This window comes from Clarias gariepinus, chromosome 25, assembly GCF_024256425.1.
Source record: "Clarias gariepinus isolate MV-2021 ecotype Netherlands chromosome 25, CGAR_prim_01v2, whole genome shotgun sequence".
Lineage (NCBI taxonomy): Eukaryota > Metazoa > Chordata > Actinopteri > Siluriformes > Clariidae > Clarias > Clarias gariepinus.
The window spans coordinates 803,151-830,000 of record NC_071124.1 but is presented as its reverse complement, the minus strand read 5'-3'; the positions used below and the strand labels follow the sequence as shown (position 1 = coordinate 830,000).

Here is a 26,850-nt window from a genome sequence, read left to right as displayed (position 1 = left end):
TCTGGATCGCTCCGTCATGGCTTTCACGTCTCGCGCAGGTCACCTGGGCTCGTGGGCTCCGGATGAGGAGGAGTGTAGAGGAGACCGGAGGGTGAGGACACACACACACACACTCAGGGACCGGCTGTATACTGTACACACTCCAAGGTACCGGTCAGTAACAACCTTACAACATACCGAAATAACTAAATACATATTATTGTTATTATTATTATTATTATTATTATTATTATTATTATTAGATCCTCATGAGACCCAAATGTTCTTATATGAGGAAATGACATTTTCTTTCAACTTCAGTGTGTGTGTGTGTGTGTATGTGTGTGTATATATACACTACAGTTCAAAAGTTTTGGAACACTTTCTAACTCCATGATGGTTCCTGATGTTTATTTCTTTCTACATTGTAAAGGAATGCTGAAGGCGTCCAAAAAATGCATTAATCTCCTTTGAACAGTTAATGGTGAGATGTTTCTGCTACTTCTGCTCTGTAAAGACTTCATAACGCCTCTAATCTCAGGTGCTGGTTGTTAATTGGTCATTTTTCAGGCTGATAACTCTAAATGAACTTCTCGTCTGAGACAGAGGTAGGTTTTGGTCTCGCCCTCCTGGGACGGCCTTCATGAGAGCCAGTTTCATTATGGTGCTGGACGGATTTTGCGAATGCACTTGACACAATACTGTTCTTGCAAGAACTATTACAGAAAGGCCGACCTCTGTGTCTTAAAATAACAACTAACTCTTGTTTTTCTTGTTGTTACGTAATTACCTCATTCCATATGTGTTATTTTATAGTTTTGAAATCCCCAGTATTGTTGTAGAATGTAGAAAATAAATCACTAAACAAAAACAAAGAAATTTGCAAGTGACCCCAAACTTTTGAACGGTAGTGTGTATGTGTGTGTGTGTGTGTGTGTGTGTGTGTGTGTGTGTGTATCTCTCCCTGCTCTATCCTCTTATAAAAACTGTTAGCTATAATTCTTTTGCCAAACTTCTTCCTGGTTGAAGATTAAATTTATAGTTACAGTATCAGAATAAAGAGAAACACTCAGTGTATTATATTATATTATATTATATTATATTATATTATATTGTACATACATTGTAAACAATCAAATAAAGCAGGTTTGCATGAGCGTACACAAATCTCTGACTGATTTTAAATTGTAATATTTAATGCATAAATAATTAAATTAATCATTCTAACAATCGATAAATAAATAGATTACTTAAACAAACGGATTGTATTTTAGGTCAATATAACCATAAAGCACACTCTCTCTCTCACACACACACACACACTTTCACACACATACACACACACTCTCACACACACACACACACACACACACACACACACACACACACTGCTGCACACATTCTACTTTCGACCTTCACGTGCCGTTGTGTGTTTTAGTGAAGAATAAACGTCATAACGGATCATTTTCACCTGAGATCATCTGAGTAGTTTACATAGTTTTATATAACTGTCATATTGAGTAACATCACATTTTTACAAAGGAATTAATTTACTTTAAATTAATTTAGTTTTAGCAGTAAATACTCTGTTTTTTTATCTTGTACCTATAATACAGAAAGTGTGTGTGTGTGTGTCTTAAGAAGCTCCTCCTGAAGTTTATCTAACATGGAAGTGACCAATGTCACCTCCCTAAAATTTCAAGTTGCTAACATCAGCTGTTTTAGAGAGATGATTTTTTTATGAGCCCCAAAAATGTTAATTTTTATCATTATACTGGTTAACTTTGAACAATAATCATTTAAAATGCTAATTATTCATATTGTTTTATGAGTATTGATACTAAAATCGGTGTAAGCTTCTAAAAACATATGACCTGTAAAGGGTTTTTTTTGTTTAAAAGCTTAAAAAACTAAAAATCTGTAGTGTCCGTAACCATATCAAGTTCATGTTGCAATATCGAAACAATTTTGCATTTTAGAATACACCCTTTAGGTTTATGTCTTTTCATGTGAAATCTAAATTGACTAAATTGACAGTCCAAAGACCTGCTGATTAGGCTATGAATTAGGGTAAAAATTGCCTGTAGTGTGTGTGTGTGTGTGTGTGTGTGTGTGTGTGTGTGTGTGTGTGTGCCCATCCGATGAATTGGCGTATAGATGATGAGTGAGTGAGTGATTATAAAGTGAATCATGAACTGTGGGTGTAATGGTGAGTGTGTAATGGTGTAATATTAAGTGTGTTATGCTGTATTGGTGAGGGTGTACTGGTGTACTGGTGAGGGTGTACTGGTGTACTGGTGAGGGTGTACTAATGTACTGGTGAGGGTGTACTGGTGTACTGGTGAGGGTGTAATGGTGTACTGGTGAGGGTGTAATGGTGTACTGGTGAGGGTGTACTGGTGTACTGGTGAGGGTGTACTGGTGTACTGGTGATGGTGTACTGGTGTACTGGTGATGCACGATGTTCTGTAGCCACTGAGTTTCATGTAATTATAGTTGTGTATGTGTGAGACTCATTGGTGTAACATCTGGTCTGTGGGACGGAGCTCTGTGGGGTCAGGGTGTGGAGGAGCTGCTAATGGCTGGATTAGTGTGTATCTCTGATTCTGATGCTGACATGCGCACACACACCTGTGTGAAATGTTATGTTATATGAATATCTGGCCTTGTGTTTAACACAGAATGTGACTGTGACTGTCATGGCGTTGGTACTGCACATGTGTGTGTGTCGGGGGTTTTGTAATTAATGTAAAACCCTAAATTTCTAAAAACCAGAGCAACACCTCTGCACCAGCGCCACCCTGTGTAACTGAATTCAAATGTTCTCTTGTGGATATTTTTATGAAAATCACCTAAAGTCAACTCTACAGACTGAACGGTACTATATAATTAACTAAACGGTACTAAACGGTACCGAACAGCACTAAACATGCGTCTCCTTTCACTGATGTGGTACCTATTTTATTACTGCATAATGAAAAGGATGGTCACGTGACCAGTTTCCTTTAAACAGTCACTGAACTAAATGAACCTTAAATCATTATAAATAATTATAATAATAGTGTAATAAATTATGTGTTTTAAGGTGAAGTTTTCAGTCTGGTGAGATTATGATCACATGGATATTTGTATCAACAATTAACCTTTTTTATTTATATATTCTGTATGTTTGTGTTTCTTATTAATCAGGTTTTATGAAAACAACAGCTGTGTGTCAGATACATTGGTAGAAGAATTAAAATACTGTAGCATAAAAAATAAATAAAACAAACAAAAAAAGCACATACTGTACAAATCAGACAAACAAATAGCAAAGAGTACAACATATACTATACAGACAAAAGTATTCGTCCAAACCTACAATATGTGTGTGTGTGTGTGTGTGTGTGTGTGGGTGTGTGTGTGTATTTAAATATGATGTTGGGGTTTGGCCAAATACTTTTGTCCATATAGTGTGTGTATATAAGACTTAAGAGATTAAGTTGTTAATGAATAAAAATGCAGAACTCCTGGTCTACTGCAAAAAATTCAGATGATGATTTTTATCCTTTATAAATCTTTTTTTTGTTAAACAGACGCGAAAGCCGCTGGTGGAGAAGAAGCGCCGCGCCCGCATTAATGAAAGCCTGCACGAGCTCCGGGGTCTTCTCTCCGACGCCGAGGTGAGACTCACCTGCACACCAGGTACATTAAAGAGATGGAAGAAAGTTAGACATTATTCTGACTCTCTCTCTCTCTCTCTGTACAGTTGCACGCGAAGATGGAGAACGCAGAAGTGCTCGAGCTCACGGTGAGACGGGTGGAGAGCATCCTGCAGGATCGATCTCACGGTAAGCCTGCGCGCGTCCAAAAGTTGTATTAATGTCAGCAACGTGCACAAGCACCGGAATATGCATAACTTTAAGCAATTGTGTGTGTGTGTGTGTGTGTGTGATACAGAGACAGACAGCATGAGCCGCGAGGCTAGTGAGCGCTTCGCCTCGGGCTACATCCAGTGCATGCACGAGGTCCACACCTTTGTGTCCACGTGTCCCGGCATCGAGTCCACAGTCGCGGCAGAACTCCTCAACCATCTGCTGGAGTGCATGCCGCTACACGAGGACCTGCAGGACGTCATCATTGATCTCGGCTCCGAGCTCCTGTCTCCTACGGGAACGTGGCCTCGTATCGGCTCCCCGGGCTCGCATCTGTCACCGAGCTCCTCCACTGGCGGCGCTGAGGAAGATCCGAGCTCCGACCTGGAGGAGACCTTCAGCAGTGAGTCAGCTCCAGGGTCTGCGGAGGAGGAGGAGCAGGAGGAGGAAGAGCAGGAGGATCGGAGCACTGGAGTATCGGAGCATCGTCACCCCTACTGTACATCCATGTGGAGACCATGGTAAAGCTGTGAGTGCACCGGAAACAACGAGTCTTCAAACTGGAATTACACTGGAACTTCATCTACACAGGATAAAAGCTCGGAGGATGCTGAAGGACATCACTGTTTCATCCACACTTACAGGTTAAAGTTGTAGTGTTGAGACGTTTGGGTTTATTAAGTGTAATAAGATAGAGGGTAGTGTGAACAAACATTCACATTTTTGTTGCATTTTATATGAATTAGTTAGGAATCGAATTTGCTAAGGACTTTAGTGTTAAAGCACACACACACACACACACACACACACTTTACAATAAGATAAAATACATTTCACATGTGATCGTATGTGGAGCGGCATGGTGGCCTAGTGGTTAGCACTGTGCTCTTACACCCACATGGTCGAGGGTTCGATTCCCTCCCCTGCGACTGTATGCATGAAGTTTGCATGTTCTCCACGTACTCAGTGGATTATCTTTCCTGGGTTTAAACACATTTACATGAACCCCTGTACATGAACTGTCTAAAATCCCACATGTAAAGTGTGTGTGTGACTTTTCTATAAAACCTTTATCACTGTTGTGGTTGTTAGTCACAGAACCTCGTTTTAGGATTAAAACTAGACCTAATGGACGCTGCTGGACATTTCAGGAAACATTTAACCGGTTTTTGTTTGTTAAATAACCTCAGATTCAGTAAGAATGACTCTGGATTACGCCTGAAATCTGTCTTATAACTGTTTTTATAATTTATTTCTGTGTGTTTGTTTTTTAATGCAGAGAAACTACATAAAGTATCGATACATACATCAATGCTTTATTTATAGACAAGTTTTATAATAAAAAAAAAAATTAATAATAATAACAACAACAACAACTGTTTTTCGGTAAATGTCCTGCATGTAAAAAGTAATTTATAGGATTAAGGTGATGTTTTAAGTCTGAAGCAGTTTTTTAAAATCTTATTAGCTTTTTTTTATTAGTTCCTAGGATAGCTAAAGCAACTAACTCATAACAATAAAAAAAGATAAAAGTGTAATTATTAATCATGATTCTTATTGAATTTATATTGCACTAAACACACAAGCCTAAAGAAAACACAATAATTAGATTTAAAACCAATTTCCAAAAGAATAAAACAGTTGTTTATTTAGCTATTAACACCAAATCCCCAAAAAACTTTACTTTATGCAATCATTAGATGTAAAAACAGTAATTATTATAAGTTATGTTGTTAAAGAAACAACATTAATACATTTTATGTTAAAGATAAAGTTTGTCAAATTGAAAATGTGTGTACAGCGGACCCTCAACATACGAATCCAACCCGATCTGGAGGTGAGTTTCTAACTCGAAATTTAGCAGATCGAAGCACATTTTCCCACAAAAAACAACGTAAATGCAGATAATTTGTTCCAGCCACCCAAAAATATTTAACAAAAAAATAAAAACTAATTTCCAATGTTTTTCTCAGTTTTTGAAAACAATCAAAACATTAAGAAAATACATATTCAGTTAAACACAAAATAAACAGATGTTAAACCTCAATTATTAATTATGATTCTGATTTACAGAACACAGTATAACATTGTTTCTTTTTTTTTTATTTGAACTAAAAGTGGACCCCTTTTATTTTGGTACCATTTGGTGCAGTGCTCTGTTCTTTATTTCTCTGCGTCTTTTATTTCACTTTACACACGATTTGAAGTTTATCAGAGTCCATCCCATAATCAGGTGCTGCTTCTGCAGTGTGTGTGTCAGCAGTACAGTCAGACGGCCCAGGTCCTGTCTGTCTCTCAGAAAGACGGTTCAGTCCGAGCCCCACCCACAGAGACCCCGGGGGGACACGCCTCCTCATGAGCTCAGACTCCACCTCTTCCTGTTCAGCTTTAGAATCAATGTTGAGAATTCCAGCCCTGTTCCCTTCATTACAGTAACCCAGCGCTTCCTGCCAGCTCAGAGCCTCAGCACTCACATGGATGGAGCCTGAGAGAGACAGAAAAACCCAAAAGAAGGAGGATGGTTTAGAGTGAGATCAGAGACAGAGACTCACACCAGCTGTGTTCTAGTCATCATACAGAAGAGCGATGAGACAGATTTTGCTGTTTAAAATGTCAACACTTACTGTTGTAACACAGAACCTTTTCATATGTATTACTGCATGGTTGTGAAAACCATTTCCCTTTTGAAAGTACTACACAGTTATCTGATGAAAGTTGGCGAGGAAAACCAACCATCCAGTTCCTGTAAGCAGAGTTTCCTCCATCAGTCCACTGCCAGTCATCACGCAGCAGGCCGATCCAGAAGGACGTGCTGCTGTTTAACCCTTTAATCTTCACCTCTTCATTTTGCTGCTGATCTCTGATGCTGACCAGGTCAGTGTAGCGCCCCCTGCAGTAACGCTGAGCTTCATACCAGGTCTTACTCTCAAGGATTAGATGATAATTTAGAGTCTGTGATGAGGGACCCTTAGGGTTAAAAAAATAAAAAACTGTCCTCCTATCTCTATGCTTACAGTGATAATACACAGTAAACATATATACATATATATATATATATATATATATATCATTACAGTATTCACAGTGAAACCTTGAATAACGAGCATAATTTGTTCCAGGAGCGGCTCTATTTCAAAACACTTGTAAATCAATTTTCCCATAAGAAATAAAGGAAACTCAAATTATTCTTTCTACAGCCCAAAAAAATAAATACATTAAAAAAAGTAATACAAAATATAACAAAAAAATATAAATATTTAACCTGCACTTTACCTTTAAAAAAGTAAACATATCGCTGTGTATGTGTGTGTGTGTGTGTGAAGCTAAAGTAAGAGGAGAAGAGGTACCAGCCCCTCCCCACTTCTTGTCTTACACAGTTACCCTTCCTTCTCTCTTATTTGAGTTTTAAACACACACAAACGCAATCCAGTGTCTTCTTGTGCCAGTCCCAAGTCTGAATAAATGCAGAGGGTTGTGTCAGGAAGGGCATTCGACGTAAAACATTTGCCAAATCAATGATGCGAATCACAAATACCATTTCCATACCGGACCGGTCGCGGCCTGGGTTAACAACAACCGCCACCGGTGCTGTTGACCTACGGCACCTACAGGGTGCCGGTGGAAATTGGGCTACTGTTGGTCGAAAAAGGAGAAGAGGAAGGCGTGTTCGAAAGCAAAGAGAGAAGAGGAAAGGCAAGAGTTTAGAAATGATAGTAGGGACTTTGAATGTTTGGACCATGACAGAGAAGGGAAGATAGTTGGGTGATATGATGCAGAGAAGGATGGTGGATATACTGTGCGTCCAGGAGACCAGGTGGAAAGGTAGCAAGGCTAGAAGCTTAGGATCAGGGTTCAAATTGTTTTACCATGGTGTGGATAGGAAAAGAAATGGAGTAGGAGTTATTCTGAAAGAGGAGTTCTAGTAAAGAATGTTCTAGAGGTGAAGAGAGTATCAGATAGGGTGATGAGTCTGAAGCTGGAAATTGAAGGGGTGATGTTCAATGTTGTTAGTGGCTATGCACCACAGGTCGGATGTGAGTTAGAAGAGAAGGAGACATTCTGGAGGGAGTTAGATGAAGTGATGCAGAGCATCCCCAGAGGTGAGAGAGTGGTGATTGGTGCAGACTTCAATGGACATGTTGGGGAAGGGAACAGAGGTGATGAAAATGTTATGGGCAGGTTTGGTCTTCAGGACAGGAAGGACAGATGGTGGTGGACTTTGCAAAGAGGTTGGAAATAGCAGTAGTAAATACTTTTTTTCCAGAAGAAGCAGGAACATAGGGTGACATATAAGAGTGGAGGCAGAAGCACTCAGGTTAACTACATCTTGTGTCGATGTTGTAATCTGAAAGAGATCAGTGAGTGCAAAGTGTTGGTAGGGGAGAGTGTAGCCAGACAACACAGAATGGTAGCGTGTAAAATAACCCTGGTGGTGAGGAAGGTGAAGAGAACAAAGGCAGAGCAGAGGACAAAGTGTTGAAAGCTGAGAAAGGAAGAATGTTGTGTAGTCTTAAGGGAGGAGTTGAGACAGGCTATGCACTCAAAAAAATGAACCTGGCTACCTGTTACATGTACTAAAATGTAATATGTGTTTTGTACATAAAAATTTAATGTTTCCAAGATGAACATGAATAAATTATGCTGTATTTACATGAAATTCAACAACTTAACATGTATTAGATTTAATCATGTTGAGATAAACCAAAGAGATCTTGTCACTATGAAAACCGGAAATAGCAAAACCGGAAATATCGCGAGAAGACATCGCGAGAAGAGAACACAGCGTGTTGAGAAGACAAACGTTTGGCGGGCGTGTGGAAAAGGTAAGCAGGAATTAATTCCCGTCTTTCTAAATAGAAACCAAATACTGAACATAAATGTCACCTGCTGTTTAGCGATGTTTAGTCACGTTATTTTGGTTTAAGCTATTTCTTGTATTTTTAATCACACTTAAAATACAGAGGGTTATATGCGCATGCTTAATCTGCGGTTCGGTTCTGGTTTCGGTCTGTTCTCATGAGTTGTGAAGCGAGAGGAAGAAAGTATAAATATTGTTCATTTGATAAATTAAGTATCATGAATTTTAATTGAATCTATCTCTGTATTTTTTCACAGGAGTTTGTGAGTGAAAGTGTCCTGTCTGCATCTGACTTCAGGAGTTTCCTGACCAACCGTCTCTAACCGTCATATTTAAAAGTCATAACGAACAGTTATAAAGTACAAAACTTTGTTTCTGTTGGTGTATAATTTTTTTTCTATGATTAATACTTATTTGTGGTGTTTTATGTTTTGTACATCTTTTCAAATTGAGACTTCATTTGTAAGTTGCTGCTGGTGTAAAATAAAAATCTCCGTTTTATCCCGTTTGTCTTATGCTTCTTTCCTTCACAGAATTCTGTTGACCAGGTCTTGAAATTTAAATTTACTTGAGTTGGATCAACTTAATTTACAACTGAAAAATGTGTTGTACCAACGCTATTCATTTATGTTAAAAGTATTAAATTATGTTGGACGCAGCTGTGGTAAATAAGTTAAATTAACCTAATAAAATTAATTTGACTGAACCTAAGAACATTAAGTTGGGCCAACAAAATTGCTTAACGCTGAAAGAAAGCCATTAAATCAGGTGGAAATTCTTTCCATAATTTAATTATGTTCATTCAACAAGTTATTTTTTTGAGTGTGGGTGGTCAGGAGGTGCTTTCAGTTGACTGGACAACTACAGCCAATGTGATCAGGAAGGCAGGTAGGAGGGTACTTGGTGTATCAGGTAAGGGAAACGTGGACAAGGAGACTTGGTGGTGGAATGAGGAAGTCCAGGAGTGTATACAGGGAAGGAGGCTAGCTAAGAAGAAGTGGGACTCTAAGAAGACTGAAGAGAGTAGACAGGAGTACAGGGCGATGCAGCGTAAGGTAAAGGTAGGGGTGGCAAAGGCCAAACAAAGAGCATATGAGGACTTGTATGCTAGGATGGATAGTAAGGAGGGTGAGGTGGATCTGTACAGGTTGGCGAGGCAGAGAGATAGAGATGGGAAGGATGTGCAGCAGGTTAGAGTGATTAAAAATAGAGATGGAAATGTACTGACAGATGCCAGGACGGTAATAGGAAGATGGAAGGAGTACTTTAAAAAGTTGATGAATAAGGAAAATGGAAGAGAACAAAGAGTAGAGGACGTGAGTGTTGTGGAGCAGGAAGTAGTAAATATTAGTAAAAGTGAGGTGAGAAGGGCGTTCAAGAGGATGAACAGGGGAAAGGCTGTTGGTCCTGATGACATACCTTTGGAGGTATGGAAGTGCTTAGGAGAGGTGGCAGTAAAGTTTCTGACTAGTTTGTTTAACAAGATCTTGGAGAGTGAGAGGATTCCAGAGGAATGGAGGAAAAGTGTATTGGTGCCGATTTTTAAGAACAAGGGAGATGTGCAAAGCTGTGGCAATTACAGAGGTATAAAGCTAATGAGCCAGACAATGAAGCTGTGGGAAAAAGTAGTGGAAGCTAGGTTAAGGGCAGAGGTGAGCATTTGTGAGCAGCAATATGGTTTCAAGCCTAGAAAAAGTACATCAGATGCAGTATTTGATTTGAGGATGCTGATGGAGAAGTACAGAGAAGGTAATAAAGAGTTGCATTGTGTCTTTGTAGATCTAGAGAAAGCGTATGACAGGGTGCCGAGAAAGGAGCTGTGGTGTGGCAGAGAAGTATGTTAGGGTGGTGCAGGACATGTATGAGAGCTTTAAGACTGTGGTAAGATGTGCTGTAGGTGTGACAGAAGAGTTCAAGGTGGGGGTGCGTCTGCATCAAGGTTCGGCTCTGAGCCGCTTTTTGTTTGCTTTGGTGATGGACAGGTTGACAGATGAGGTTAGACAGGAGTCTCCATGGTCTATGATCTTTGCAGATGACATTGTGCTTTGTAGCGAGAGCAGGGAACAGATGAAAAAAATTTGGAGAGGTTGAGGTATGCTCTGGAAAGCAGGGGAATGAAGGTTAGCTGCAGTAAGACAGAATACATGTGTGTAAATGAGAGGAACCCAAGAGGAACAGTGAGGCTACATGGAGCAGAGGTAAAGAAGGTGCAGGACTTTAAGTACTTAGGGTCAACGGTCCAGAGCAATGGAGAGTGTGGAAAGGAGGTGAAGAGGCGGGTACAGGCAGGTTGGAATGGGTGAAGAAAAGTGTCAGGTGTGTTGTGCAATAAAGTATCAGTGAGAATGAAAGAAAAGGTTTACAGGACAGTGGTGAGACCAGCGATGCTCTACAGCTTAGAGACAGTGGCACTAAAGAAAAGACAGAAGGCAGAGTTGGAGGTAGCAGAGCTGAAGGTGTTGAGGTTCTCCTTGGGAGTGACAAGGATGGATAGGATCAAGAATGAGTTCATTAGACGAACAACCCATGTTACATGTTTTGGAGATAAAGTCAGAGAGGCTAGATTGAGGTGGTTTGGACATGTTTAGAGCAGAGATGGTGAATATATCGGTAGCAGGATGCTGAGGTTGGAACTGCCAGGCAGGAGGTCTAGGGGAAGACCAAAAAGGCGATTTATGGATGCAGTGAGAGAGGACATGAAGTAAGTTGTTGTGAGAGAAAAGGATGTAGAGGATAGGGTTAGATGGAGGCAAATGATTCGCTGTGGCGACCCATGAAAGGGAATAGCCGAAAGACAAAGAAAAAGAAGAAGAAGAAGAGAGAAAAAAATCCTTGGCTCAGTTTTGATCACGTGATGCTTGGCATCAAAAGAAGAAGCTCATGCGTTATCCATGATACTCTGTACACATAAACCAAGACTTGTTCGTTTTCCAAGTCAAAATTTATTAAAAATCTTTGCGGAACACTCACAAACCGCGTTACTCACAATCCAAGGTTCAACTGTACAATATAAAAATATACTTTCAAATATACAATTTAAGACGTTACCTTGTTTATAGCACATAAAGTATCTTGTCACTGTGCAGTGAAGACTTTCCCATGAACCATCAGGCTTCATAGCAGCACAGCAGCTCGATGTCCCACAATCCCCTGCCAGATTACTGAATGTTACAGGATCACCATTAGACCATTTCTCACTAAAATTACTGCGATAGAGACCGATCAATCCTCTTCCACCCATCATGTTAGTCAGTTCTGTGTTTACTTCATCAGAGTACACAGTGACGAGGTCGGTGTAATATTTTATGCAAGCTTCCCTTATTTTATGAGCATCAGTCTGATTTATGAATGTAGATATTATATGAAAGGTCGTGAGGCTGCTATGGACTGAAGGAGATAAAGCTGTGAAAGAAATTTCAACATCAACATTCACCATTAAATGTCAAATGCACATCTTTTGTTTATATTTTACCTGCACTTTTCAAAACCATTTCTATTTTCAGATGGTGAAAAAGAAAAGAACAAAAAAAAAAAATCATTGCTTCATGACACTTTTTTGACTAGAACATGTCAATCCTTAACTTACTGGATACAATAATTCTGCACTGTGAATTCTGCACTGTGAAATTATAGACTTTAACCTTTTTTATTTACTGCAAGATCATTCTTTCTCAAGCCCCATCTCCTGGTCAACTCATGTTGTTCAAGAAATTGTGTTGCTATCTCACTCTCAGATATTATTCGTAGCCTAAAGAAGTTAAAAAGCTTTAAACGTCACTTACTGATGGTGTAACACAGAATGTAGGGAAGTGTATTACTGCATGGCGTTGAATTCCATGCCCCTTCCCACTTTACTACTACACAGTCGCTTGGTGATGGCTGAGGTTCTCCACTCGCCCAGTTCCGGTAAGCAGAGTTTCCTCCATCAGTCCACTGCCAGTCATCACGCAGCAGGCCGATCCAGAAGGACGTGCTGCTGTTTAACCCTTTAATCTTCACCTCTTCATTTTGCTGCTGATCTCTGATGCTGACCAGGTCAGTGTAGCGCCCCCTGCAGTAACGCTGAGCTTCATACCAGGTCTTACTCTCAAGGATTAGATGATAATTAGGAGTCTGTGAAGAAGCTGTGATAAAAATGGGCTATTTTGTATGTTTACAATGACAACACATATGTTTAACATGTAATATTTAAGAAAAACACAATATAGCTTATTGTAAGGTCTGTCAAAAACCAGACTTTTTTTGGTTGTGGGTTATTTTAAAATATTACTGTATATTTGTGTGTGTGTGTGTGTGTGTGTGTGTAAAAATAAGATTTTAATAAATTTTGTTTTATATGTACATTACATGTACTTGGATTGTTAACATAATTCGTTCCTGAAGCGGCTCGTATTCCAAAACACTCGTAAACCAAATTGAATTTTCCCATAAGAAATCATGGAAACTCAAATTACTTGTTTTATAGCCCCAAAAAATAAATATATAAAAAGAATCAATACAAAATATATATGTTTGTAAATATAAGCCAAAATAAAAGAAATTAACCTGCACTTTACCTTTAAAAAAAGTAAAAATAAATCTCAACAGATAAGTGTTTCTGTTTGTGCAATCAGGTGCTGTGTGTGTGTGTGTGTGTGGAGCTAAATTAAGAGGAGAGGTGGAATAAGCCCCTCCCCTCCCCTCTTCTCATCTTACACAGAAACCCTTCCTTCTCTCTTATTTGAGTTTCACACATACAGCACACACACAACAGAAACACTGTTTGATTGGAAAAAATAAACAAGAACATTTTTCTAATGACACGTGATTGAGCGACACATTAACAGAATCACTGCTGTAAAGTAAAAATAAAACAAATTAACCTGCACTTTACCTTTGAAAAGAATCGCGATAGAGCAGTGTTTCTGTGTAGAGCAGAGAGAAAGAGTGTGTGTGTTTGTGTCTGTGAAGCCGAAAGTAGGAGGTGTCTGTAGGAGGGGCACACTCATAACTGCAGTCTGATACACAGACAAAGAACATTGATCTTTAACCTCTCTAATGAGACTTTTTTTTGCTTTACACGTGCATACACGTATGTTAGGCCAAGGCCAAGGAGCAGACAGACAGGCTAAACCGACCATCTGCTAGCTGCATAGAGTCGTCTCTCAGGGTTCACTGTATTGAGAATGTGTCTGAAATATAGAAAGACTCAGAATGTCTGTTTTAGTAACTTAATTAACATAAAGACCACAAACTCAGATCATACTAAATGCGCAGCCGGCACCTCTGATCTGAAGCTAGGACTGTTAAATATTAGATCTCTCGCATCTTATGGTTAATGAAATTATCACAGATCAGGAGTTTGATATACTCTGTTTAACTTAAAACCTGGATTAAACAGGACGAGTATGTAGCTCTAAATGAAGCTAGTCCTCCTGGATACAGCTACATACACCAGCCTCGGTTAACTGGTAGAGGAGGAGGCGTCGCAGTTATTCACAATGATAATCTAACTATTGTACAAAAACACGGACACAAATAAAACTCATTTGAAGTTCTCTATAGTAACATAACAAGTGTAGCTACAAATATTAAGTCAGCAGTCAGCTCAGTCGATCCCGATAATCATCATTTACAGACCTCCAGGGCCGTACTCTGAATTTCTTAGTGAATTTGCAGATTTCCTTTCAAACCTAGTCGTTTCTGTAGACAAGGTGTTAATTGCTAGAGATTTTAATATTCATTTTAAGAATCCAGAAGACCCTCTGAGAGCAGCATTTATGTCCATACTGGACTCGGTAGGAGTAAATCAGTGTGTAGTAGGACCCACTCATAAAGCAGGTCACACTTTAGATTTAATAATATTATTCAGATTAAGTATAAGAAATTTATTCACAATTCCACTATCTGAAGTTATTTCAGATATCTCAGATCTTGTCTCAATTCAAGTGTGTTATAGTGATAATGTATGCGCAGCACCGCGCTACCGTACTAAACATACATTCACATCAACTACCACACAGAGCTTTACCAGTAATCTCCCAGAGTTATCAACTTCGATTAGATCATCGTCTGACCCCACAGAACTCGATCAGGCGACGGAATATTTAGAGTCGACGTTCCGTTATGCCTTAGATAATGTATCTCCAGTTAAAAGAAAAATTATAAGAGATAAGAAACTCGCTCCCTGGTATAACGATCACACACGCACTTTAAAACAGACCGCTCGGAAATTAGAACGTAAATGGCGTCAAACTAAATTGTTAGTATTTCAAATAGCATGGAAGGAGAGCATCCTGAACTATTGAAAAGCTCTTAGTGTAGCTAGATCAACATATCTCTCCACTCTTATAGAAAATAACAAAAATAATCCTAGATTCTTATTTAATGCTGTAGCCAAATTAACTAGAAATAAGACCACTTCAGAAATCTCTATGACAACATCATACAGTAGTGAGGACTTTATGAACTTTTTTAATTATAAAATTTTAATTATTAGGCATAAAATTGAGGTTTTGAAACCGAACAATGTAATTGATGCAGATGTTAATCTAGCCATGTCAGATCAGAACCTAGAATACTTTACTCCCCTTGAAGAGAATGAACTAATTTCACTCATCTCTTCTGCAAATTCATCAACCTGTATATTAGATCCTGTACCAACACATTTTCTTAAACAGATAGTACCAGCAATAACAGAACCCCTTTTGAGAATAATTAATTCTTCACTCAGCATTGGTTATGTTCCAAAATCTTTTAAATTAGCAGTTATTAAACCGATTATTAAAAAGCCTGACCTCGACCCCTGTCAGCTGTCCAATTACAGGCCAATATTAAACCTCCCCTTTATTTCTAAGATTCTGGAAAAGATAGTAGCGGAGCAGCTATGCTCATATCTACATAGAAATGGCATACATGGACTGTATCAGTCAGGATTTAGGCCTCATCACAGCACAGAGACAGCACTCGTTAAAGTAGTAAATGACCTCCTATTGGCCTCTGATCGGGGTTGTGTAACTATGCTTGTTTTACTCAATCTCAGTGCGGCGTTTGACACCATTGATCATGGGATTCTTCTTCACAGATTAGAAAATGTAGTAGGAATTAAGGGTACAGCCCTCTCCTGGCTCAGATCCTATTTGACCGATCGGTATCAGTATGTAGACTTAAAAAGTGATTATTCTGCATGCTCTTTAGTGGAGTTTGGTGTTGCACAGGGGTCAGTTTTAAGCCCACTGCTGTTTTACCTATACATGCTTCCCCTTGGCAACCTAATCTGTAAACAGGGTATTAGTTTTCACTGTTATGCTGAGGACACACAGTTATATGTCTCAGCAAAACCAGATGAGAAAAACCAGCTTACTAAAGTTGAGCAATGTGTGCAGGACATAAGAAATTGGATGCTAATTAACTTCCTTCTGCTTAATTCTAATAAGACACACTGATCACACTGTAACTTTAGATGGCCTTTCAGTTCCATCGATTGCAACAGTAAAAGACCTTGGTGTGATTATAGATTCCAGGTTTTCATTTGAAGCACATGTAGATAATATTACCAGGATAGCATTCTTTCACCTCAGAAATATTGCCAAGATAAGAAATATACTGTTGCTAAACGATGCAGAAAAACTAGTTCATGCTTTTATCACCTCTAGGTTGGACTAATGCAATGCCTTACTGTCTGGTTCACTTCATTGGCTCCCCGTGAAATTTCGCATTGATTTCAAAATACTACTCTTGACATATAAAGCATTAAATGGTCTCGCACTGCAGTATCTGAGTGAACTGTTAGTGTCTTACGATCCGCCACGCCTACTTCGATCAAAGGAAGTACCGCATATTATAAAATCTACAGCTGGGGGCAGAGCTTTTACTTACAAAGCCCCAAAACTATGGAATAGTCTTTCAAATAGTGTTTGGAACTCAGACACAGTCTCAGTCCAGGCTAAAAACCTATTTATTTAATCAAGCATTTTTATAAATAGATTAGCCTTAGGTAAAGGAACAGATTTGGGAATCCTAACTGTTGTCTCTTCTTTTCTGCTTTCCCCTCTTCTGTTCTCTCTCCCCCTCTCTCTCTTCCCTATCTCCCCCCCTCTTTCTTTTCCTCTCTCTTTTCCTCTCTTTGTCGAGCTACACATGTCGTTCCTGAGCTGCCAGTGATCCAGACTCCCTCTGCCCTCCGGACCTGTCTGACCCATCCTGGTGCCCCGCTTCTGGTTGGAGATCTCGTCGCATGGATGCCCTGTGTGTCTCTTTGGAATGCGTCTGGTGTCTGGGGATGGTTTCACTTTACCATAAAGACGGTTCTGGCCTCAACTGGTGTTGACAGCTGTTTCTCTGTGGACTTGACTTGGCTAGGGTTGCTCAATAGTTCAAGATTGCAATTGTCTCCAATAACTAACTGGACTCCATATTTACATCAATTACCATCTACAGATGTGGCCATTAAGACTGCGCGTGTTTTCCCGCGAGACGCTGCAATTTAGCGCGCGGCGTGCCGCGACTTGCCGTGAGCAACATTCGGGAATTTAAATAAATGTGTTGTGCTTCACTGAATATCCGCCAGATGGCGCATGGAAGGACAAACGCCGGACCAAGTACTGTACAACGAAGAACTGTGTATAATTACTTAGTCTAAAACAATATTGTTCCCAATGCTGAAGCAAACATGAATTTTATTTTGCTTTACAACAGATCTTTCATGATAAATGTGTGTATATGTGCTTCATATTATTTTCATAATGATGAAATGAGATGCCCAAATTCGTGCTTTAAAATTCTTAATAAGTTTCTTATATATTTTTTGTAATGTTTTAACAGGGACAAATCAGTGAAAGACATGGCAATGTCTCGGTTTACATGGTGTTGAAATTAATTTAATTTCCTGATAGTAGGCTATCTGATAGTGTTAAATATACAAATGTCCTGATTCGTGAATATGCCAACATATGTTATTTAAAACGTAAAAATGTGTCGACATCATCAGAAAACATGAATGAAATATATATATTATATTATTAAGTAAATATTATTTTATGAACACGAACTTATTCGGGCTTTTTATAATAATCATCATATTTGCTGTTTGTGTCCAGCATTTAATAATTATTTTATACATTATTTAACCACGGCTGGAGATAATAGCTGGAATGTGATGTGATTGTGAATTCATGACTGAAATAAAGCAGTTTGTCTTTTGTAATGTACTTTCACTTTACAAAAGGCAGCGTTTTTATCAAAAGGTGTTGTACAGTATATACAACGTGACAGCGCGCGCAGTTACTCACTTCTCACCTTTCATGTAGGTCTGCTCGGACTTATTAATTCGTTTTAAACCCCTTAAAAAATGCGTGTGTATACAGCTCAAAACCTCCATCAGTTATTAAAGAGAGCATCTATTTAGAAAAAATGCCCCAGTGATTTCGGAGCTTCATGAAATCTCCCGGCGCTCTGCGCATAACAACGTTTTCTAAACGTGGGCTATTGTTTTTTTTACTTATAATATTTGTTATTTTAATTTAAATCAGGTTTGGGCTCAGGACTTCGATTCGGCATCGTGATTCTCCTCTTTAATTTACTCCATAGTTTTAATCAGCGCTCAGCCGCATGCATAAAGTTTTCCAGAGCGCACCGGCAGAAGTAGACTAATGATTATGAACACGTCGGGAAAACAGCAAGCAGACTGACTCTGACCATTTAAAAAAACGTTTGCGTTCATTTTCTGACGCGCTCAAGTTTACCAAAAACAATACAGAACAGCGCAGCTTATTTGCTTTCAAACATTTACAAAATCACAACATTTTTTCGTTATTGTGAGTGTGCTTAAATAAAATTCAATTCAATTCAATTCAATTTTATTTATATAGCGCTTTTAACAATGGTCATTGTCCCAAAGCAGCTTCACAAAGAAAAAAATGAAAGATTTTTTTTTTTTTTTTTTTAAGAAAGAAAAGAAAAGAAAATATTTGGAAGTGTGTATGTGTGAGAAAAATGTGTCTAGATAATAATTAAATGAATGAATGATGAATGAAATGTCTCTGATGAGCAAGCCAAGGGTGACGGCGACAGTGGCAAGGAAAAACTCCCTGAGATGGCAATAGGAAGAAACCTTGAGAGGAACCAGACTCAACAGGGAACCCATCCTCATCTGGGTGATAACAGATAGAAATAACATCAAGTGTGTTGTGCAGGTGAAAGTTCAATATATCAGAAGTTGTGTAGATTCAGTTCAGCAGTAGGTGCAGAGGGCAGATGGGGTCAGATCACTGGAAGCACAGGAGCAGGATGTGTAGCTCCAGCCATCATAAAGCAGAATCTAGCTGGAGCAGGTCCTTCTCAAGATGCTTTAGAAACCTCACAGGGTTGGCCTTTGTCTACTGAAGCTGGCACAATCTCCAGATGTCTCAGGATGGGTAGAAAAATACAGAAAAGATGGAGAGAATTAGCGTAGTTGCCATTCAGGATAAGTGTAATGGAGTATGAGGTTATGGGTTGAGTTACGCGTATGCCAGATTAAAGAGATACGTCTTGAGCCTACTTTTGAATTGGGAAACCTTATTTACCTTTATAAGAGTCTTATAAAGGTAAATAAGAGTCTTATAAAGGCATGTAGTCTTATATAGTTTTATTATATAGTTTTTGCACATTAATCTGCGTCCTCATCTGTTACATTTTTGAGGACAATAGTTTTTTTTTCAGCCTGTCACGGCGTGCGGCCAAAGCATTATCGCTTCTCGCTCACTAGTTAGGCGGCCTCCCCTTCAGATATGCGAAGAAGCAGGGCTGCGGAATTAGGCACGAATGGTGAAGAAGAGCTCTCCTTGCTAATATTCCCGGGCTTGCAACCCGCGCTATAAAATACTCGGGGTTTGTTGGTTTACAGTGGATTTTACTACGCGGTGTGAGTGAGACGCGCGCACACAATGCGGAAGTGCGGCATGCAAACGGGGCAAATGGAACGCGCCCCAGGGACTTCAATGAAGAGCCAGCGCAAGCGGACGGAGGCAGGAGCTGCTGTCCGCGGATGGCCGTCGTTCTTGTATTTAATAACGCGGGGTGCAAACCCGGGATCATTGCCATGGATAGCTCACCAGCATGTCATGTGGGCATTATAAGATTTGTATTGAAAACTTCTAACTAAAAAGTGGCAGCTGGCACGCCTAAAAATAGACGCAAGTTAATTTTTTTATAGTCTAAATTAAAATCCTCCTCTTTAGTGCCTCCTATTCCTATTAATCCTATTGTTCTTTTAGTGTCACTGCGTGTGCTTACAATGCCAGACAACATTCAAATGCAAATTATTCACTCTCCCCAAGTGTGAATCAGCTGTTCTCACCTATACATATTAACCTATACGTTCTCACCTAAAGTGTTTAGGTGAAATTCCACCTATACAAGTGTGAAAAATATGCAAAGAAAAAAAATAGGAAGGGGCAAATACTTTTTCATGGCACTTCACATGTAGTCAGATTGTTCCACTGGGCTGAAACTGTAGCAGGTGGAGTTATAGCACTTTTCAAATCACACTAACTATACACTGATATGAATAACTTTGAATGATGAATGCTACGTTAATATGATCTCGGGCTTGCTCCACATTATAAAAGGAAGGGCCGGAGTTTAGTCCGAGATCAGGGACGTATGTGATGTGGTGGAGAATAGGCAGTGGCGGTTCTACACTGAGTTGCTCCGCGGGCGAGACTCACTCCCGCCCCCCGTCAGCGCCACTTCTAACCAACCAAACCCCCTGTCTGAAGTCTGCTCGGTCTTGGTAATTTGTTTTAAAACCCCCAATTCTGTGAATTCCCCCAGCAGCGAAACCGGTTTGATGACTTCACACCTGTTGTAAAGGTGAGATGGGGGATTACAGTAACTGTGGGTGCGCTTCACCTCGGAGCGCGCTGTCGCGTTGTATTTATTGAATAGACTAAAACAAAATCATGTTTGCTTCGGCATTGGAAACAATATTGTATTAGGCTAACTTTATTAATGATTATACACTTTTGTATTCTTTGTCCACACACGTGGGCATCTTAAACTTTTTAGATGTTGATCCTTTCTCGATGCAGCGAATTTTCTGAGCAAAATAATAATAATTTACATGAATGAAAAGCAGGAAGAAGAAAAGGTTACGCGAAAATAAGAAAAAGCTTTAGAGGTAAATGCTGTGAAATGCTTCAAATGAACAGATTCTGCCTATAACAGGTCAGGGACAGTGAGGCTGGATCCAGCAGCGCACCACATCCCACATCATAATACATGCTGATGATGACCAACACGTCTCCCCTCATCTACCAGAGCCAAGTAAAAAGAATGGCAATCAAACAGAATAAAATTAGTAGCAGCACTAACTTGTGCTAGTAATTATTATGGTGGTCAATATGAATTAAAATAATGTTTCTCAGCATTATTTCGTATTAATATTAACTACCATAATAATAAAGAATAAGTAACTAGTTTACTAGCGTGAGCTACTGCTGCTACTGATTTTATTTCAGCTCACCTGTTCAGTTTTATTGCCATTCCTTTTAAAATATTGTCTTTATAGGTTTATATGTTGTTTGTCTTGATGTTCTTTTCTTCGTTTCTTTGTTTTACTAATATGACCCAATTATATGTTCAGTGATACTATAAATAACATGTTTAAATAGCATTGATTTCTGGATTGTGTTATATTTTTATACTAGTAACTGGTGTTAAAAATGTATCTCCACATTAATGAGCCAATGTATTATGGTGTGGGCTGCTGTGGGCCAGGAAGTCCAGGGCCACTTTTGCCACTTTTGGTGCTTTTTGGTCCCGGTCCGCCCCTGTAATAACGAATGGAGAAAGCGCAGTCAAAGCCCGGGGATTCTGCGTTCCCCGGGGGGGCAGTCGTGAATAGCTGACACTCAGTGATAGCCAATGAAATTAAAGCATTTTTGCCGCTTTCCACGTGGAAATAATATTTCTAATAATAGTTGCTTAAATAATAGTATAAACTCGTCCAGACCCTGGTTCGAATCCCGCTCTGGGTGAAAATGTAATAAATGCGAATCCTTTGTTTTACACTTTTTGCTTATGATTATCATAAAATTATAGCAACTGTAAGGTGAGTGCTAATGTGTTTCATAGCTTAAGAAAAAAAGCATGAAGCATGTAATAGCTATATCGTGGCATTTTAGCGCGTAACACCGGCATTTTGAGCACTGGCTGGGAATCGAACCCGGGCCTCCCGCATGGCAGGCGAATCACCTACCACTGAGCCACCAGTACCCTTATATATCCGGAGCGCATAAAAACAATAAAACAATACTTTTAGAGGCTAACATCATACATCGTTGTAGCCCTTTTGCACACACGCGCAGGTGTGTTATAATAATAATAAATTTGGAGGACTACTACTACTAATAATAATAATTTTGAATGAAAATGATGAATAAATACATACAGATCTGGCCTTTAAAAACGCACGTTTTCGGAAAAGGGATCCCACGACTTGCCGCGAGTGCGCGCGGCAAGCTGTGAAAATGCCCTTCAATACCTGTAGGGGGCAGTAGTGTTTCAGTCTAAAGTATTGCGTGTCTACTGAAGCCGAAAAATGTTATGTCTCTTAGGCGCCCATTGACGGCAAGCGACAGAGCTCATAAACGTGTCAAGCTCAAACTGTTATGTATTTATTCATCATTTTCATTCAGAATTATTATTATTAGTAGTAGTAGTTCTCCAAATTTATTATTATTATTATTGTAACGCACCCGCGCGTGTGCAAAAAGACTACAAAGATGTATGACTATAAAAGATACAAAGATGTATGTTAGCCTATAACAGTATTTATGCGCTTTAAACGCAGACGGGCACTGGTGGCTCAGTGGTAGGTGATTCGCCCGCCATGCGGGAGACCCGGATTCGATTCCCAGCCAGTGCTCAATATGCTGGTGCTATTCGCTAAAATGCCATAGATATAGCCATTACATTATCAAGTTATGCTTTAGTACTAAATGCATGTTTGCAATTGAGATTTTTTTTTGCTTAAGCTATGAAACACATTAGCACTCACCTCACAGTTGCTATAATTTAATGATTATCATAAGCAAAAAGTGTAAAACAAAGGATTCACATTTATTACATTTTCACCCAGAGCGGGATTCGAACCAGGGTCTGGACGATTTTATAGGATATACGGATATTATACGAATATTATTTAAGCAACGCCACACCACGTGGAAAGCGGCAAAAATGCTTCAATTTCATTAGCTGTCACTGAGTGTCAGCTATTCACGACTGGCCCCCGCGGAACACAGAATCCCCGGGCTTCGACTGCGCTTTCTCCATTCGTTATTACAGGGGCGGACTGGGACCAAAAAGTGGCCCTGGACTTCCTGGCCCACAGCAGCCCACACCATAATACATTGGCTCATTAATGTAGAGATACATTTTTAACACCAGTTACTAGTATAAAAATATAACACAATACAGAAATCAGTGCTATTTAAACATGTTATTTGAAGTATCACTGAACATATATTGGGTCAAAGAAACAAACAAAAAAAAGAACATCAAGACAAACAACATGTAAATCTATAAAGACAAAATTTTTTATTCTATTCTTTATTATTATGGTAGTCAATATTAACACGAAATAATGCTGAGAAACATTATTTCAATTAATATTGACCACATCATAATAACTAGCACAAGTTAGTGCTGCTACTAATTTTATTCTGTTTGATTGCCATTCTTTTTACTTGGCTCTGGTAGATGAGGGGAGACGTGTTGGTCATCATCAGCATGTATTATGATGTGGGATGTGGTGCGCTGCTGGGTCCAGCCTCACTGTCCCTGACCTGTTATAGGCAGAATCTGTTCATTTGAAGCATTTCACAGCATTTACCTCTAAAGCTTTTTTTTATTTTCGCGTAACCTTTTCTTCTTCCTGCTTTTCATTCATGGAAATTATTATTAATTTGCTCAGAAAATTCGCTGCATCGAGAAAGGATCAATATCTAAAAATTTAAAGATGCCCACGTGTGTGGATAAAGAATACAAAAGTGTATAATCTTTAATAAAGTTAATCTAATACAATGTTGTTTTCAATGCTGAAGCAAACATGATTTTGTTTTAGTCTATTCATTGAATACAACGCTGTAGCGCAGCCACATAAAAGGGCATTTTAAACAAACAGGGAAATGGATTAAGGAGCTAATGCGGCTCACCTGTGCTCGTAAATTTGCCCGATCTGGTTTTATTTGTCCCCATTGACTGTGTTGGTCACTCGGTAAGCTCTCCCGAGCATGCGCGATCGCAGCGCGAGGGAACCCGGAAGCGGCGTCGGGTCACGTGTGCCGGTATAAAGCCGGAACCGGCAAGTGGCTCAACACGGAGAGATTTACCCAGCGCGCTGTTTTTTTTGAGAGAGAGTTTGGTTGATGATTCTAAAGGAGTACTTTTCCCCAGTTGGATTATTCCTCATAGACACTCACAATTCACCTCTCGTTCCGTTGCTCGAGCTCCCGGATTTGTCATCGATACCGGTGAGGCCGAGCCAATCTCTCCCGTGCATCATTTCACACACTGCAATAACATTAACTCTGGACAATCATACACGCACTCACACACCCGCATACACCATACACATTGTTTCTATTTGTATATATTTTGTATATATTGGTTTTTGGTGCACCTTGTTTGTTTGTTTGTTTGTTGGTTTAATACACTTTGTTTTGGTTTATTCATAGTTATTGTGTCGCGTCTTTACTTGTCCTGTCTTGATTGCGCAATACCGGAAGTGTTGTTTAAAAACCTGTATTTTGATTCTCGACCCCGTAGCAAGGTAACTAGTGGTTTAATTAAATCCAAGTGTTACATAGTGGTGGCCCGTACGTACGGGGAATCGTTTTTTTCGGGTATTTTCCGGTTTTGTGTATCTTGGCAGAACAAAATGGATGCTAACATTGCTAATGCTAATGCTAGTGGTGCCGTGCAGGCCGACCTTGCTGTAGCTAATAATGTGCTGGAGGATGTAGATGATGCATTTGTTACACGCCGTAACCCTACAGCCGAAATAACCTCATTGATTAGTTCACTATATATATCTGACAGACATGATGATGATAATGATGATGATGATGATGTTGTGTCTGATATTAATGTTGTGCATACGTTGCAAACTGAACTGAATCAATGCAAGGAGGATATGGGGGGGCTTACTGACAAAGTGAACACGTTGGAGCAGGATTTTAGACAATCCGTAAACAGCAGTTTGAACAGGGAAACCAGTTTTCGGGACGCAGTGGACGCTAGCCTAGAAGGGCTGGAGCGCTACTGCCAAGAGGCCCTGGAGAAACTGGAAAGAGCTGTCACTGACTGTTTTCTGAGACGTGACGTAATCTGGGAAAACCAGATGAAAAAACTACGGCTCACAAGTACGCCCACCATCCAAAGGTTAAAGGCCTACACCCCTGCATCTCCCCAATCTCCTGTTCTACATCCTACCAGCACGGCGATCACAGCATCTACGGCAAAGGTAAAGCACATAAGCAGTCATGAAACATACGACATTCCTCCTTGTGTTCAACCACACGCTTCTGCCCAGCTTACCTCCTCAGTTTCACCCTCTTCTTCTTCCTTTTATGGCCGACCACCCATCCGCCTGGAGTTTCCAGCCTTTGGCGACGCTTCAGAGACAGCGGATGTTCTTAACTTCATCGAACAGTGTGAAAACTATCTGGAGATCAGACCACTGCCCAGCCCAGAACTGCTAGGAACCCTCAGCACGGTGCTACGAGGACCTGCTCTGAGCTGGTGGAAGGCAGAGAAAGGCAAGGTGAAGGACTGGAAGTCTTTTAAACAGGCATTTATGGCGGCTTTCTTACCGGATGACTACCTCACAGAAGTGGAAGAAAACTTAAGGTCTCTGGTACAGCAGCCCAGTCAACGCCTTAGAGACTTCGCCTATGACTACCGCGCCCTCTGTATGAAGTGGAAGCCTGATATCTCCGAGGAAGAACTAGTGGGTCGAATCCTGAACAACATCAACCCAAGAGTGGCAGGATGTCTGAGAGGAACAGTGAACACCGTGGAACAGCTGGTGAAGATAGGTTCTAGGGTGGAAAAAGACTGCAAAAGCTCCAAAGACTACTGGCAGAAGGTGGACTCCCAGCACAACAAGGAAAAGAGTCATAAGAAGGCAGGTGAGCGAGTTCCTTCAAAGCACGCAGCGGGACTCTCCATTGCTCAACCTCTGGCAACTCCTTCGCTTCTCCTGGTTCCAGTAACAGTGCAAGGAAGGAAGGTGAATGCTGTGGTCGATACAGGAAGCTCCTACACGCTGATGAGGGAACATCTATGGAAGCAGCTCTGCGAACAGGAAGTCAGGTGTGATGTTCCTTCTCCTCAGAAGTTTGTTATGGCTGATGGGAAAACACACCAGGCGCAAACCCAGAGAAGGCTGCGTTACAACTGGCACACGATCGACTGTGAGCTAGACACTTACGTCATGAGCAACTCTCACCTGGCTTTCCCGCTGATCGTGGGGCTGGACTTCTTAAAAGCCACAGGAGCGACCTTGGACGTCGCACGCGGGGAGTATGGGCTGAAAACAGAGGAGGGAGTCACTTATCATCCCTTTATAATGTCCCAACCCCACTCTGCGCCATCTAAGTCAGCTCAAAGGACACACACACATCTCCTGGCTACGGCTAACCTGTATCTAGCCTTACCGGTGATTCCTGAGGATCGCCTATGCGTGGAGGAAAACACAAAAAGTGTGACATCCTGGGACACCGACAATGAAGAGGAGCTGCTGAAACTAATGGCCACTTGGCCCCGCACCACCTCCAACATCTTGGGCAAAACAGCATTAGAGAGACACAAAATCACTTTATCTGACGACACCCCATTTAGATCCAGAGCGTACCGAGTATCACCCTTAAAGAAAAAAATTATAGAAGATCAAGTCGACCAGATGCTGAAGGACAACATCATCGAACCTTCATGTTCATCATGGTCGTCACCTGTTGTTTTAGTACCTAAACCCGATGGGACTTACCGTTTCTGTGTAGATTTTAGAAAATTGAACAGCAAAACCAAACCTGATGCATATCCAATGCCTTTAATACACGACATCATTGAATCACTGGATGGCGCCTCCTGGTTCTCAACATTGGATCTGCAATCCGGTTACTGGCAGGTGGAGAT

General features: G+C 40.2%; 2 protein-coding genes across 2 annotated transcripts in view; one reads left to right on the top strand and one right to left on the bottom strand.

Moving 5' to 3' along the window:
* The window catches only part of LOC128513250 (transcription cofactor HES-6-like), a 4,484-nt gene extending 38 nt beyond the window's left edge, over positions 1 to 4,446 (top strand). The window contains exons 1-4 of the mRNA XM_053486962.1: positions 1 to 91; positions 3,555 to 3,641; positions 3,728 to 3,809; positions 3,919 to 4,446. The exon at positions 1 to 91 is cut by the window's left edge and continues 38 nt beyond it. Of these exons, the coding sequence (XP_053342937.1) occupies positions 17 to 91; positions 3,555 to 3,641; positions 3,728 to 3,809; positions 3,919 to 4,358 (684 nt within the window). The 5' untranslated portion in view covers positions 1 to 16 and the 3' untranslated portion in view covers positions 4,359 to 4,446. The remainder of the gene's footprint in view (positions 92 to 3,554; positions 3,642 to 3,727; positions 3,810 to 3,918) is intronic.
* A 1,567-nt stretch (positions 4,447 to 6,013) lies between these two features.
* On the bottom strand, positions 6,014 to 11,932 carry LOC128513412 (uncharacterized). The gene is made up of 3 exons (XM_053487165.1): positions 11,771 to 11,932; positions 6,563 to 6,785; positions 6,014 to 6,318 (listed from the first exon to the last, which is right to left on the bottom strand). Exons 1-3 carry the CDS (start codon positions 11,930 to 11,932, stop codon positions 6,014 to 6,016), a joined length of 690 nt encoding a protein of 229 aa, XP_053343140.1.
* Positions 11,933 to 26,850: the final 14,918 nt, after the last annotated feature.

What these genes read in the sequence shown, in the direction of transcription:
- LOC128513412 (XM_053487165.1), bottom strand. Translation starts at nt 11,932, where the DNA reads ATGGGTGGAAGAGGATTGATCGGTCTCTATCGCAGTAATTTTAGTGAG. An exon ending in GGGAAAGTCTTCACTGCACA is followed by an intron (nt 6,786 to 11,770) that starts GTGACAAGATAC and finishes CCCTCATCACAG; the next exon opens with ACTCTAAATTATCATCTAAT. An exon ending in TTACAGGAACTGGATGGTTG is followed by an intron (nt 6,319 to 6,562) that starts GTTTTCCTCGCC and finishes TGTCTCTCTCAG; the next exon opens with GCTCCATCCATGTGAGTGCT.